This window comes from Gavia stellata, chromosome 4, assembly GCF_030936135.1.
Source record: "Gavia stellata isolate bGavSte3 chromosome 4, bGavSte3.hap2, whole genome shotgun sequence".
Classification (NCBI taxonomy): Eukaryota; Metazoa; Chordata; class Aves; order Gaviiformes; family Gaviidae; genus Gavia; species Gavia stellata.
The window spans coordinates 71,379,937-71,393,522 of record NC_082597.1 but is presented as its reverse complement, the minus strand read 5'-3'; the positions used below and the strand labels follow the sequence as shown (position 1 = coordinate 71,393,522).

At 41.1% G+C, this 13,586-nt stretch overlaps 1 protein-coding gene across 1 annotated transcript; it reads right to left on the bottom strand.

Annotated features, from left to right (window-relative positions):
• Nucleotides 1-4,493: 4,493 nt before the first annotated feature.
• MGST1 (microsomal glutathione S-transferase 1) lies at nucleotides 4,494-12,522 on the bottom strand. Its single transcript, XM_059816817.1, has 4 exons — nucleotides 12,455-12,522; nucleotides 9,777-9,924; nucleotides 7,557-7,651; nucleotides 4,494-5,091 (listed from the first exon to the last, which is right to left on the bottom strand). The coding sequence occupies exons 2-4, from the start codon at nucleotides 9,900-9,902 to the stop codon at nucleotides 4,845-4,847; spliced, it is 468 nt and encodes a 155-aa protein (XP_059672800.1). The 5' UTR covers nucleotides 9,903-9,924; nucleotides 12,455-12,522; the 3' UTR covers nucleotides 4,494-4,844.
• Nucleotides 12,523-13,586: the final 1,064 nt, after the last annotated feature.

Sequence of the window (13,586 nt, the reverse complement as noted above, 5' to 3'; positions counted from 1 at the left end):
GTCCTTTAATACATAAAAATAAATTACTTTTAAAAGTGTTTCCATGGCAAAAGCAGCCAGCTGGCAGGCATGTCAGTAGTTGGAAATGCTGTGTCAAGGAATGGAGGCTGACTAGTTAATAGAAGTCAGTCACCATTCCCCTGCCCATATTACAACTCAGTAGGCTTTGAAGAAAGCTGGAGATGTCATTTTCCACTTTTATAAGCAGCCACTTCAAGATGCTTCACTTCAGGCTAGCAAGGGATGCCCTACATCACTGGAGTACTACTTACAGAATTTATGACATAGGATCATGGTTACAACTTCATACATTGCAAGCATTTGTGCAGAATACAGTCCTGTGTGTGCATATTCACCATAACATATATTCTTAAGAACGCTTAATTAGCACTATTATACAGAAAAAAAACTTCAGGCATTATACCTCACATTTCTCATGCCTGCTTTTAAAACAGAAAAGTAGTATTTTTTTGTACACTGGAAAGGGGCCCTAATTTTTTGTTTTTCCAAGAGTGTACAGGAGTAAAGAGCAGAGTGCTTTGTAGGAGGAAAGCACCTGTTTAAAATATTTCATAGTCCTCCTTGCACTGCAATGATTTATTAATAACTGCTTCAATTAAAAAACAAAACACAGTCAACAAAAAGAACCTATACTGTTTTTAAAGGTTAAGTTTATAGTGCATATATGCCAGAGAGAAACAATGTCATAGAAAAGAGTGAATCAATGCCCATCTCCCAAAGTCTCTGAATGAAGATAACAGCTTTCTCGAAGTCATGCTGTGACTAAACTAACTTCAGCAGAAGGGCAGCCATTCCATGGCACATTTTCCACTACAGATCAGGCTGAAGGAGCTAATGATCTATTTCAGTCTTCAAAATCTATGAGTGGGAGTTACTAATCAAGATTTGGAAGTTTGAAAATCAGTATTTAATTAATACTGCTTTGCTTCACTTAAACAAAGATGTATTCTTCTAAGTGTCCAACAGCTGGAGGTATTTAATCATGAGAGTATTTTAACGTATGTCAATACAACCTTTTACAGAGCACTTGATGTGCCATCTCAGTTGGCAGGACAAGGTTTGGAAAAGAGAAATGTTCTTCCTAAACTTCAGCCTTGAAATGAAAAACATGTTAGTTTGAATAATAACAGACAACATTCTAGTTACTTTTAAAATGGTATTTTTAAAGGTTTGCTTTTTATTTTTTGCTTTTAGAAAGGACAAACATTACAAGCATTTTTCACCAAAAATCTAGATTGATTTTGTTTCTGTAAATAACTAGGAAAAGACACAGCTAAGCATGGAGTATATGACCGTAATAGGCTTCAGGTGACTTGAAAATTTTTCAAACCCCCCAAGTGATTTGAATTAAGAGCCTAAGCTTTTCTTTTCCTGTACTTTGATGACTTACGCAACTCCATCACTTTCAGAAACAATGACCCAGCTTCTTGAAATAAATACCTTGAAGGCAGTGAAGTTCAGATGTACACTTGCTTCTGAAAATTCAAGGAAACGTTTAATGTATCATTTATAGTTTTAAATACCTGCTTTGTTGTGACAGGACACAAAGTCATGCTCGAATGGCAGGTCCTAGCTCAGAGCTCTTTGCCAGTCACCAGCCCTTTCAACAACTCACTGCCTTCAGCGCATCTGTCTGCAGCCATGAAAGCGGGGACAAAGTAACTTTGGCCAAAGCCACAAAAGCATTTACCCATGGAGTCCAAAACTAAACTGAGGAATTGCTCACATGGTTACACTTCTTAAAAGGAAGGAGCCCATGAAATTCACTCAGAGATGAAATCAGCTAACTAGGTCAAGCTATATCAGCTAGCATTTTAAAGTACCTCATGGTCAACTATTAGAGCCACTTCAAAGATACGCAAAGTATTTTAGAGAAGTAAGAATATAAAATGCCAGGAATAATTGGCAGAGAGAAGAAAACTTGTTGTTTCTCCAGTTATTCCAGGCAGGAATAACAGGCACAAGGAACAGAAATGAAGCCTAGAAGAGGTTTGACCTCTTTTTATATGTCTCCCATGGACTAGCCTTTTCTGTACTTTCACCTGGTCAAAAGCAGCATACCTGCTGATAACAACGAGTAATTTCATCAGAGCTACAGATTATTTCATTTTAATGATTTTGTAACAGAACCCGATAATATCAGTCCGAAATCGACATGTGCCTATTTTAGAAGGTGAAAATTCAGTTTAGCTCAGTAATACATACAACTAATACACTCTTTTTCCTTTACTAGTTCTCCTGCAAATAAGCTAACCTTTTAAAATTTACAGCCGTACAACAGGTACAGTATACCTCTCTAAGGCATGGTCTGGAGAAATGCAAGAGCTGTTTGATAAGGACCGCTCCAACACACTTCCATGGAGCTGCCAGGCGGAGTTTGACTGAAGCTGGTAAGGCAGATTTCCCAGATTGAGCACGTACCCCACCCAGATGCACAGATGGTATTTGTGGGAGCAAAGGAAAATAAAATACAGGTTTAAAATAAATGCAAGAGAAACACAGAATAATATTGAATCACTCTAGGTCTTTCTAAGGGTTTCCGTTTATCTTTTCTACTTCTCAGCACATAGCCAGTGTATGTTCAGGGCTTTGAAACCACTAAGCAAATGGAAGGGATTTAAAAAAGTTTTGTTTCAAACGTATCACAAAGACAGGCTCCAGGTATTTCTCTTCAGAATGAGATTTCTGCAAAAGGAGTTAAAAATGCTGTTCCTGAATATGTCTGGCAACGACAACTAGACTTGTCAAAAGAGCCTTTTTGGCACTAAAGGAAAGGACTTGCTCTGCTGCTGAATTTCAAATGGGTCCTTCTGCATTGTGGCTACTTTCCCATTGTTTTAAATGGATAGAAAAACACACAGCTGGAAAGAAGAGGAAAGCTACAAAGAAGTAAGGGAAATGCAGCTTTAGATGCTGGCATTACGATGTAAGGAGGCAGAGCAGCCACAGACAGATCGACCTTGAGTTGGCAGGTTGACTCTGACAATGATTGGTCTGGCCCCTCCTCCCTCCATCACTAGTCCTTCTCAAGCTAGGAGGAGCTGATGGCCAATCTTACCTTGTTACAATGATACCATCCAAGTTAGCTGGTCTCAAGATCCCATGAAAAGCTAGCAGAGAAAAAAGGAATAGTTGGAAAACAGCACAGGTAGGAAGTGGTGGAGAAAGATGTGAGAAGAAACACAAAAGCCCTTGTTTCCCATTGGAATCCCTGACAACCTGGAGGTGTTGATGTGTGCTTACTCTGCCATCTCAGGAACTGAAGGTCCACAATGTTCTACTTTTAATCCTTCTGTCTTAAGCACCCTCTCCTTCTAGAAGATCCAGCTCTTCAATATTTCACTTGTTAGTTAGATTTAATTTCTGGTAAATCTATGTTAACTTGTTGATTTCAAGTCCCACCCTTCTCTTGTTTAGTAGACATGACTTAAACGCTACCCTTGAATTGCAATAAAAATCTCACTTCTTTGGATTAAAGCAGTCTGTCTGTACCCTTCCTGACTCCTGCCAGTTACAGTCTAACATAACACTCCATGGACTTCCACTGGTTCATCTCACAACTGTGGGTATAGGTAGGCCCTCCTGTGATATGCTTTGCGGTACTACATCCACTTCTCCCATGCAAAAAGCAAAGCCTTTGGCATACAGAGGCAGCAGAGAGAACTCTCCAGCTCCTCTCTGGGCTATCCCTTAGCAGCACAGCTTCTGGGTAAGAAAGTACACTAAACATACTGCCCTCTGACTTCTGCCCTTTAAAACTTACCAACGACCAGCACACAGATATAAAGACTCTCCTGGGTCTTTTTTTTTTTTTTTTTTTTTCTTTTTTTTTTTAAATCTTGTGCTATTATTTAAGCCACAGCTACAAAACCAAACAAAAAAGACCAGGAAGAGTCTTAAAGAAAAAATTTGAATTAACATATCATAGAAGGATATAAGCAAAGAGCAAAATTTTCTATCAATCACCAACATATTTATGTCAGTATGACATGCAAACTAATTATACATTTACATATGAATTACGTGATACATACATTTGCAAGTGTCACTCATTTTATGCTGAATTTATTACAAAATAAAAAAAAACTTCTACAAAGAGTCTACACTTCATTCAGTCACAAAACCTATGTTTGGAGTAATTCATTTTGTTGAGTTACTTCAAATTTTCACTAGTGTCACTAAAGAGTGTCTAGCCCAAATACTTTTTGTCTTTTTAATCTATTCAACTGAGAGAAATGGAGCTGCAACTTTGGGTTTTTTAATCCCAAAGTGGATTACACAAACAAGAATTTCATCAAAGATTTTTTACAACAAGCCTACCATTACTGGTTATATCTCATTATTAAGGTAAACATTCTTCAAAGAACTGTATGATTGGAATCTCTTCCAGATACATAGTGACATGCTATTTGCTGGCTGCAGTGAGAAGAGTCAAAATGAAAACAAAAATACAAATACGCTTTTTTTCCTCATGTCTTTATTGATTTAGACTTCAGAGCTACAGCCAAAAATAGAGCATCTGTAGAAAATTACCACACATGCTATCAATACAGCATCATCACATGTTTAGAATTGTAAGCACTTGACAAATCGCAAAGGGAACATTCAATCTAACATTTTGGCAAAGCAGCCCATGAACAGGGAATATAGGGAGGATTTTTTATCCTCCAAAAAGAAATATTTCTGAACAGGAATGAAAAGCCTCTGTTAAAAAATGAATTCAGTTGCCATCGAAAACACATGGTGGCTCATTCAAGACATCAACGTACACTGCTGGAAACTTTGCGTGGAATGTCGAACGGTACACAGTAGCTACAACTCTGCTACAGGTACAACACTGTCTTCAGCACTCTGTATGCCATCGAGATGGTCACTGCATATGCAACTGCCCAAGACAAACCTCTGCTGGGCTGGGGAAGAGGGATCAAGTACGCAAAAGTGTGAGCGATCCTAGCCCCAGCGAAGATCCTGAAATGCAGCAAGGCTGTGTACAGCTCAGGGCCACTAAGAGCATACAGCAGTCCAATGCCAAGAAATGGGACAATATTTTCAAGGTCATTCAGGTGGCCTCTGGGGAAAGAAGCAAAGTCGGTTTACAGTGTTAGATTTTGTTGAATAAACCACTTCAAGTATCATTTTTCAGCATCTTCAGATCATGCTACTGTTAAGGCCCTAACACAACTGCTGGCTTCCTCTGCAGTGGGGACTTGACGCAGCTACTGAAATGATTTTCGCATGTTCACCTGACATTGCTCTGGTCTCTCTTGCCGCACCCCACATTTTTAAGCTTCTGATCTTCTGCATTAAAGGTCTTGGTTTTTCCCCAGGGTCTTGGTAATATTAGGGACTTACATGAGGTATATGAATGCACTTGGATGTGCAAGAATGCAAGGAAAGGCAGGTAAGAAGACAGATAGCTGGAATTTTCTTGCAGCCTTTCTCAACTGAACATCAATTAACTGGATGACTGTGACTGCAGCTACTAGACCTTCATGGCCCAGATGGTCTATTCCAATCCCACAAAGTCAGTTTGTGGTCTCCATAAAGAAAATATGAAATATCCTATATATGAAACATTTTATCAATTCTTCATGAAGTTCAATCATCTTGAAGAATGTTATTTTTGAGCATCTAACAGGTGTGACAGTTACGCTTTTGGTTCATTTTCTTCACTACTAAGCACTAAAATAGCTGAAAAATGTTTGAAATTTTGAAACCTTAATATAATTTACTAAAAATGTGTTGACACTGAACTCCAGATCTTGAAGCATTCTTTTATGCTTCTTCCTAAACCTTCCCTGCTCCTTTTACCTCTTTTAGATAAATTTACTGATTGGAACTACCTCTAAGTCTTACTAATTATGTCAAATTTCACAGCCAGCTAGAATCAGAACATGATGCTGTTTTTCAGCTGCTTTCTGATTTATCATTACTGGGAAACATATCCTCCAGCTTTTTTCTTCTTCCCCCAAAAAAGGACACTGAAGAAAGTGCTGTCTTTTCTATACCCATTAATAGAACAAATTCCAGTCACTTATAGACTTAGAGAAGAGAAGCCATGCTAAATCTCTGTGGCATTATCTGTTGCCATGAAGCTTGCAAAAGAAAATATAGTAAACTTTCATTAAGAAACATTGTTGGGAGGAAAAAATGGATGCTGCAACACCAACGGAGTAACTAGAACCAAGCTGACTTACTAGGTCTGGGGAAATCTGAACAACTCCACAAAACAGCAACACAGGATTTGATAATACAGTGTTTTAAAAATCTAATCTGTGTAAATGACTCTGTGAGGTGGTTATCATTTCTCTAACATAACAATTTGAGTTAAAAGGGCATTTGGTCATAAAGTTAGTATTGACTTAGTTGTCCTCTTAGAATTTACAAATAGAAGGAAATTACTCCTCACCAAAAAGTGCACGTTTTTATGTAACAACCAGCAAATTAAACAACTAACAATTCCCTGAACCACTCAAGGGGAGAAAAGGAAAGTTCAGAGCATCTTAACAGCCCACTGAGATTAGACTCTTCTTTCTGAAATTTTAATCCAGAAGAGGCATTCAGAAATATACTAGCCTTCATGGAACCACAGTCATCTACATTTGTAAGGATGCACTGTTCTGAAATCAGAGCTGATGCTTATTTTCAAGATCTTCCTTAATGGTGGTTTAAATGAGAACAGTTCATTCACATTCAAGTTTTGGGTATAAAAATATATATATCAAATAAACTTTTAGCTTCATTAAGGAACAATGATATGGAAAGCATTCCATTAAAGCTTTCCTTGTTAGCACAGGTGTATGTATACAGCATCTCTAAAGTTATGATTTTGGTAACGGAAAATTTTGCCATCAGCTAAATAAAGTTAAATAAGCTGCAATGTTTAGTCCACTGAAATACAGCTTACATTCTGCCATGAATCTTGCAAAACAAAATGCATACACCGCAGGTTGCACACTGCCATACTATTAATAGCATTCTTCCAGAAGGCTGGTCAACTTTCCTGTACAATTGACACATCAGTGAGTAACCTCCATTTAATCCAGCAAAAAGAGTAGGCTTTGACTCCCACTCAGTATGATTTGCCAGATTAATGCACTCATTACAACTCTGGAGTTCCATGACTTTAACATAGTTTTACTCCTCTTTCCCCTGTTATTTCCTTTACATTTTAGGAAAAGGTGCAACTATTGCAACTTGTGTTCAGATTATATAAAAAGCTGATTTACACTTAATTTACACTGCTTCATACTAAACCAACTTAAGGTCATATTTTACAATATTCTCACCACTTCCCCCATGCATACAGGATACTATCCAAGAGTTAGCTATTATAACCAGACAATGACTTCTTATTTTTAGTATGCATGCTGACTGTTTGAATGTGGAATGGTTTGTTCATTTATACAAATTAACGTATTAGATTATTACATAAAACACACACATGCTTGCCAAAGAGAATGGGGTAAAATTAATTCCTTGATTTAGTATTTTTCTGTTATTTAAAACAATTTTTAAAGACTCCTATGCATTACCTGCGTACACGTTCGACATCTGGATCAGTCCGCAGATATTTTTTAGCACTCTCGCCTTTACCAAATGATGCTGTATCTTCTGGGTTGACAAATGCCTATTTCAAACATAAACACACAAGAGACATTAGAAGCCAGAATGTCTTTTCTAGTCAAGGCAGCTTGCTATAAAGGTCACTCTTTTTACTAATGCCTCTATAAGCTCACATAACTTACCTGAAGTTAAATGCACGGGGAATAACATATTGTTCACTGCGTTACTGTTTTCTTGAGCCTAGCCTGTATGTAGCTTGCATGCTGACAAATTAATGTAATGTAATTTATGCATGTAGATAAAGCCGCCTTGTAAGATGGACAAGCTTGGCAGATGACTGATACTCAGCCTGAAGTAATGCCAGTGGGCTGAAGGAACATAAGGACCTGGAAGGTAGAACTACTGCCTGTACTGCCTAAGTCTCTTTTTCACTATTCTTGACAAATTCTCTGAAAGCCCTTTTGGATCGCTTCCTTCTTCAGAAGTCTACATAGCAATAGCATCCAAGAGACTCATCCCATCCTCATTTATGACCAAATAAGTTTCTCCCTTTCCTCCTAGGTACGAATTTTTCCACTTATATGACCCATTATTACCTCCAAATACTGTAATACACTATTCGAAAACAACATTTAATTCTGTTAGTGCAGACTGCAGTAGATCTCTCCTTGCTGACACACTGTAGCACATGCATTCTGTGGACCATTCAGACTATGCAGGCTTAAGTCAAGAAAACCTTTTGATTTTAGGAGAGCTACACGATTCCTTTCTGAGGCAGCCTTGATCCCCTTCTGTGAAATATCCTTGGCCTAAAAATTCTGGAGACACATTAACAGTGTCAGCATCAGCAACACTTTACCTTCTCTCGCTCCACTAACTGCTTTCCTCCATTTTTTCTTAACATTTTAAAGACTTTTTAGCATTACATAGGAAATAAAAATGACTTTACTAATTTGACTGTTTGTAATATTACTGTCTGTCATAAGAAAACCAAGTACTCCAAATTAATGAAGGCGCTATTGTCACCCGCATACATACGGATCATAATACGGTATGAGCATAATACAGGACTCCGTAAGATCTACATATAGGACCATTACAGCTGCCGTGCTTCCACAAAAGCAAAAGGAAGTAAGGTTACAACACAGACATCTGGGTCCCATTTGGAACATACAGGACAGGCTGTGTGGTCTGCTATACTCAATTTTCAGCTGTGCCAAAAACCTAGAGAGCTATCAGACACCAGCAGCAGTTCAAATGCTGTGCTATTAGGACTTCATGAACAACAGAGCAGTTCAGCTGGGTTCTCTTGCACCCAGCAGGAACAAAAAGCAGCATTTCAAGTAAAGGACTGCAACAAAATCCCTGAAGTACATAGCGTGTTCCAGAAGAAGATCTCACAAGAATAGCCATATGGGGCAAACTCACGGCTCTTTCAGCCCAGGACCAAGTGTTACCAACAGTGGCCATGAGCAGATAGATGCCTAGAGAAGACCAAGAACAGGGCAAACACAACACGGTGCTTCCCATGAGCACTCTCTCTTACACTAGATACAGCTTCTGCATTATTTAGTAAACCTCAGTGGATCTTTCATATACTTATCTAGCCTACACATCAATCCACGTAAATTTTCATCCTAATTCTCATTCTAGAAAAAAACTATTTTTTTTTTAGATAATGACCTACCTGCAATGGGAAGGCTAAAACAATTAGGGAATGTAAAAAGCTTTAGAATTACTGGACTAAAGGGTTACAGATGCATAAAAATCCACTTTATATCCCCTCTTCTGACCCTACTAGTTGGTTTTTCATGTAACACGGCTCCATATCACATTTTATTTGCTTTATAAATTGGGTACCCTGGCCACCAGCTTCATACAGAAGACAGTGGAAATTATTTATTAAAAACTCTTATTTAAAAATAATAGAAATGTTTTAGAAGGGTAGAGTAAGTCAAATGCAACTGTAAGATATAGTCTCATAATTATCTCATAATTAGGTTAAAGACATTATCCATTTGAGACCAACAAAGCACCGGCACACCAAACTCAGAATATCGTTAGAGGAAGGAGGAGGAAGAAAAAGAACAGCACCAGTACTTGAAAGCTGAAAAGAAATACCTGTGATATCTCTGTATTTCAATACAAATTTCAATCTATTCTACCAGACAGTATTCCCAATTTCTTACCTTTCTTGTGATTCTGAAGTATGCTGTTATAAGACTCATTAGCATCATTTTTAGAAGAACAATAGCTGTGTAAGTAGCATAAGCCCGGAAGACTTCATTGTCAATTAACTGGGTCAATTTAGCCATTTCTCCACTTCTCACTGATGACCTTTAAAAAACATTAAAGTTAGGCCAACATCATAGCAATCCAAAGTTCTGAAAACAAGATTGTCAGAATAATCTTTTTTTTTAGCATCACTGCAATGACAGCACAATTTTGCCACTGTGAAAAGTTTATTTTCAAACAAATTTATTCTTCCTCAGTTTATTTTCACAATGGCGTAATATAGTACTTTAAGATGAGAAATTATAATGTAATTTAGTATTTTGCTTCCATTATATCTGCTTATTAAACTGTCAAAATATAAACCACCAGAATATTTAATGTAATTGCAGAAACAAAATTTAGTCACAGAAATCAGTACACTTTTGAAATAACACAAGGAGTTAGACCAATTTTAGACCAATTCATGTGAACTAGTGAATTTCCCTAAGCAGTTACCAGGATAGAAAGAGTGTGATGACGTATTATACATGCCATAGTGTTTAAAGAAGAAAATTAGTATTGCCTACCTTTTTTTTTTTTGCTAAAATGACACAATTATAATTGCACTTCAGCTTTCAAACTAACCAGTATCTTCCCACCCAGGAATAACTTGTGATCAAACGGAGTTAAACACGCATTTTTCTCCTTTGAGACCTTGTTCTTAAAAATTGCTTTTAGCATGATTCACGGGCAAAGATTAAGTTGTAATGACAAAAAGCAGGGAACTATTTATGCTTCTATCATGCGAGGTTTAAGCTAATGAACTCTTTCCAATGAAACCATACCAAACCCACAATCCCATGGAGGTGGTACCTTTTATCAACACCACAAAGTTAAGAATGAGATGAGGACTGAATGCACGTAAAAAAAAAAGCATGTCCCCTTGCATACTCAATTTGTGCTACGCACAGAGCAAGGCTTTTACCTCACCAAGTGCTTCAATCATGCACTTAGTGAGTAGGAACCCCTAAAACTAGTATGTCTTAACTTCACGCAAGACCAAAATAAACGTACTTTTTGTTACACTTCATTATTTCCTGTGATATCATTTTAACAATAGTAATAAAAAAGCTAATAATAATAGTAACTTGATTACAGCTCTAACAATCTCTCATCTTGCTTTCAGCACGGAGTCACTGCCAGCTATAGCCGAACAAGGGAAACTGGAGAAGATGAGAGCAGTAGAAGACTCTTGCTCTGAAGGCACATTGTTGGTGGGGAGGTGGGCAGGATGGAGGTAAGCAGCTGTTTGCTCAGCAAAACAAATCTAGCCTTGCCTGCACCTGTCTGGCTGTGGTGATGGGATTTTGCTCCCCCTTTTATCCTTTCCAAAACAGTGCTTGGGTCACCAGGCCATCCACTGGGTCTAGGGATTACGAGAAATTCAGTATCGCATTCCTTCCTCTCACTTCACAGTGCAGCAGTTCTCAAGACAATCAGCAATTTGGCAAAGATTTTTCTCAGCAGTTTCTACAGGACCTACATAGCTTCACACAACAAAAAGAAAGTAAATCTGTGGCTTCAGAGTGATTTTCCTTACTGGATTTTAAAGCCATGCTGAAAATACATCCAAGAACTATGCAAAGTCATGCGAAACTGTTCACCGGTGTCCCTGTGTGCTTCCCACTGGAACTACACCACATTTGTCCATTTTCCCTACTTGTAGGGTTGGCCTTTCCAAACTCCCATAAAGCCCAGGTCTTGCCTTCACCATGAAAGGGAAAGATCAAAGCTTTACCGAAGACAAAGAATTCATAGTTTTAACACAACACACTACAACAGCACAGGGCTTAAAGGGACATGCTTACTAAAACTACAAACAGCCTGACCTGCAAATGTAACACCTCTCTGTGGCGCGAATGCAAAATCCGGCCTTGCTGAGTGCACAAGCCAAGATCCCATGTCAGGGGTCGCAAAAAGGAGAAGGGGTAACGACACGCCAGCTGCGGTGCCCTCGGCGGGAGCACGGCTACGCTCACGTTCCCCTCACGCGTGACTTTGTCACAATGCTGGCTGACTGTGCAGCTCTAATCAGCAATATTAGCCCCGGGACGGCCTTTTGTTGTTTGTTTGTTAAAACGCGAATTCTCAAAGCGCGCTCAAAGCACACGCGAACTACTGCTAACCGCCCGGCGAGGCCCTGCGCCCCGCTACACGCTCCCTGTCGAAACAAGCGCGTCCCGCCGCGCGGCGCGGCCGCCAGCGCTGCTCCCTCACCCAGGACCCCGCGCTGATGAAGGCGGCCCGGCCTGCGCGCACGCCGGTTTCACTTTATTATTCCCGGGGGGGGGCGGACGGACCCGCACGACAGGCAGGCCCCGGCCCCGGGGAGCTGCCCCGGCCGACCGCCATAGGCACCGGGCCACCCCGCGCCGCGCCTCCCCCGCCTGCGCGGGGCGATATGCTCCAGTGCCCGCCGCCCCCTGAGGAAAAGCCTCGCGCGTTTTGCCGACCGGCCCCGGCGCCGCATCCCCCTCACCGCTCCCCGCGGAGGGTTTCGCCCCCGGAAGGCGGCGGGGGGAGGGAGAGGGGACAGGGGGACCTTCCGCTCCCGCCCGGCAGCGGGAGCCGCCATCGCGCAGCGCCCACGCACCTCGCCCACGTCCCCTCGGAGAGCGCGCACGCACCGGCGAGCCCCACTGCGCCCCGCCGGCCACTGCGTCTCCGCCCGCCCCGGGGCCCGGCCCGGCCCGGCCCCGCCTCTCCTCCCCTCGCCTCGCCCCCTCAGGCGCGGAGGCGGGTCCCGGCCCGGCTCGCCGCGAGGGCTGGCGGCCGTTGGCACCCGCGCGCAGCCGCTTCGCGCCGCGGGCCGCCGCTGCCTTCGGGGCCCGTGTCGTGGCGGGCAGACCGCCGGTTCGTCCGCGATGGCTCAGCCAGGAAAGGCAGGGTTCAGGCCCAGACCCCAGCAAACGTTGCCTGTGAGGAAAAGAAGGAAAACCAGGAAAAACAAGCAAGAAAAAGCCCTCGGGTCTGAACACCCTTGGACTTTGAGACAGAGGGAAGCAAAAGATCGTGACCCACCCAGGCTTCCTGAGAGACACGCAATGGCCAGCGATTGCACAAACTCCCGAGTGGGCTCAAAGCTTACCTGAAAAACTATGTAAAGCACCTGAAGTCTCAGTACTTCGGGCCCCTATGTTGTTGTGGTGGACCTGAACTTCCACCCAAGGAAAATAATCCAACAATGCTTGCATTGCCAAGCCATCAGTTCTGTTCCAGTCAATACGCATCACGTTGCCTTGCAAGGCGTAACAGAAAATAAAGGAACTTCAGGGCTGGCCACGGACTTCTCCTACTGGCGCACTAGGATGTGATGAAAGGAGGAAGCCTGGTGTCCGAGCTTCCCACTGCTTCTTCGGAGAAAATTATGCTATTCCCACAGCAGTCCTCCTCATAACCGGAGCAATGCTTGTGACTAAGCAGCTCATGATAAACCAGACTGAAAGAGATAGAGATAAGCATACTCAGGTGCCCAGGGAAGATTTCAGAAGTAATCCTAAAGATGTGTACACAGTCAGAAAGGGATACAATTTTTAAAGCTGCATCATTATGGAAAGTCTAGTCTTAGGTACCTATATTCAGCGTTCGTTGATGTTAATTCTAGGTTTCAGGTCATGTTAAATACCTGTGTGCGTAGACCTTTGTGACTCTTCTTATTAACCATCAAACACAGCAAAACTCATTTGAGCAAGGAGTGTAGTATCAGAACTGTTTTTAAACGATGG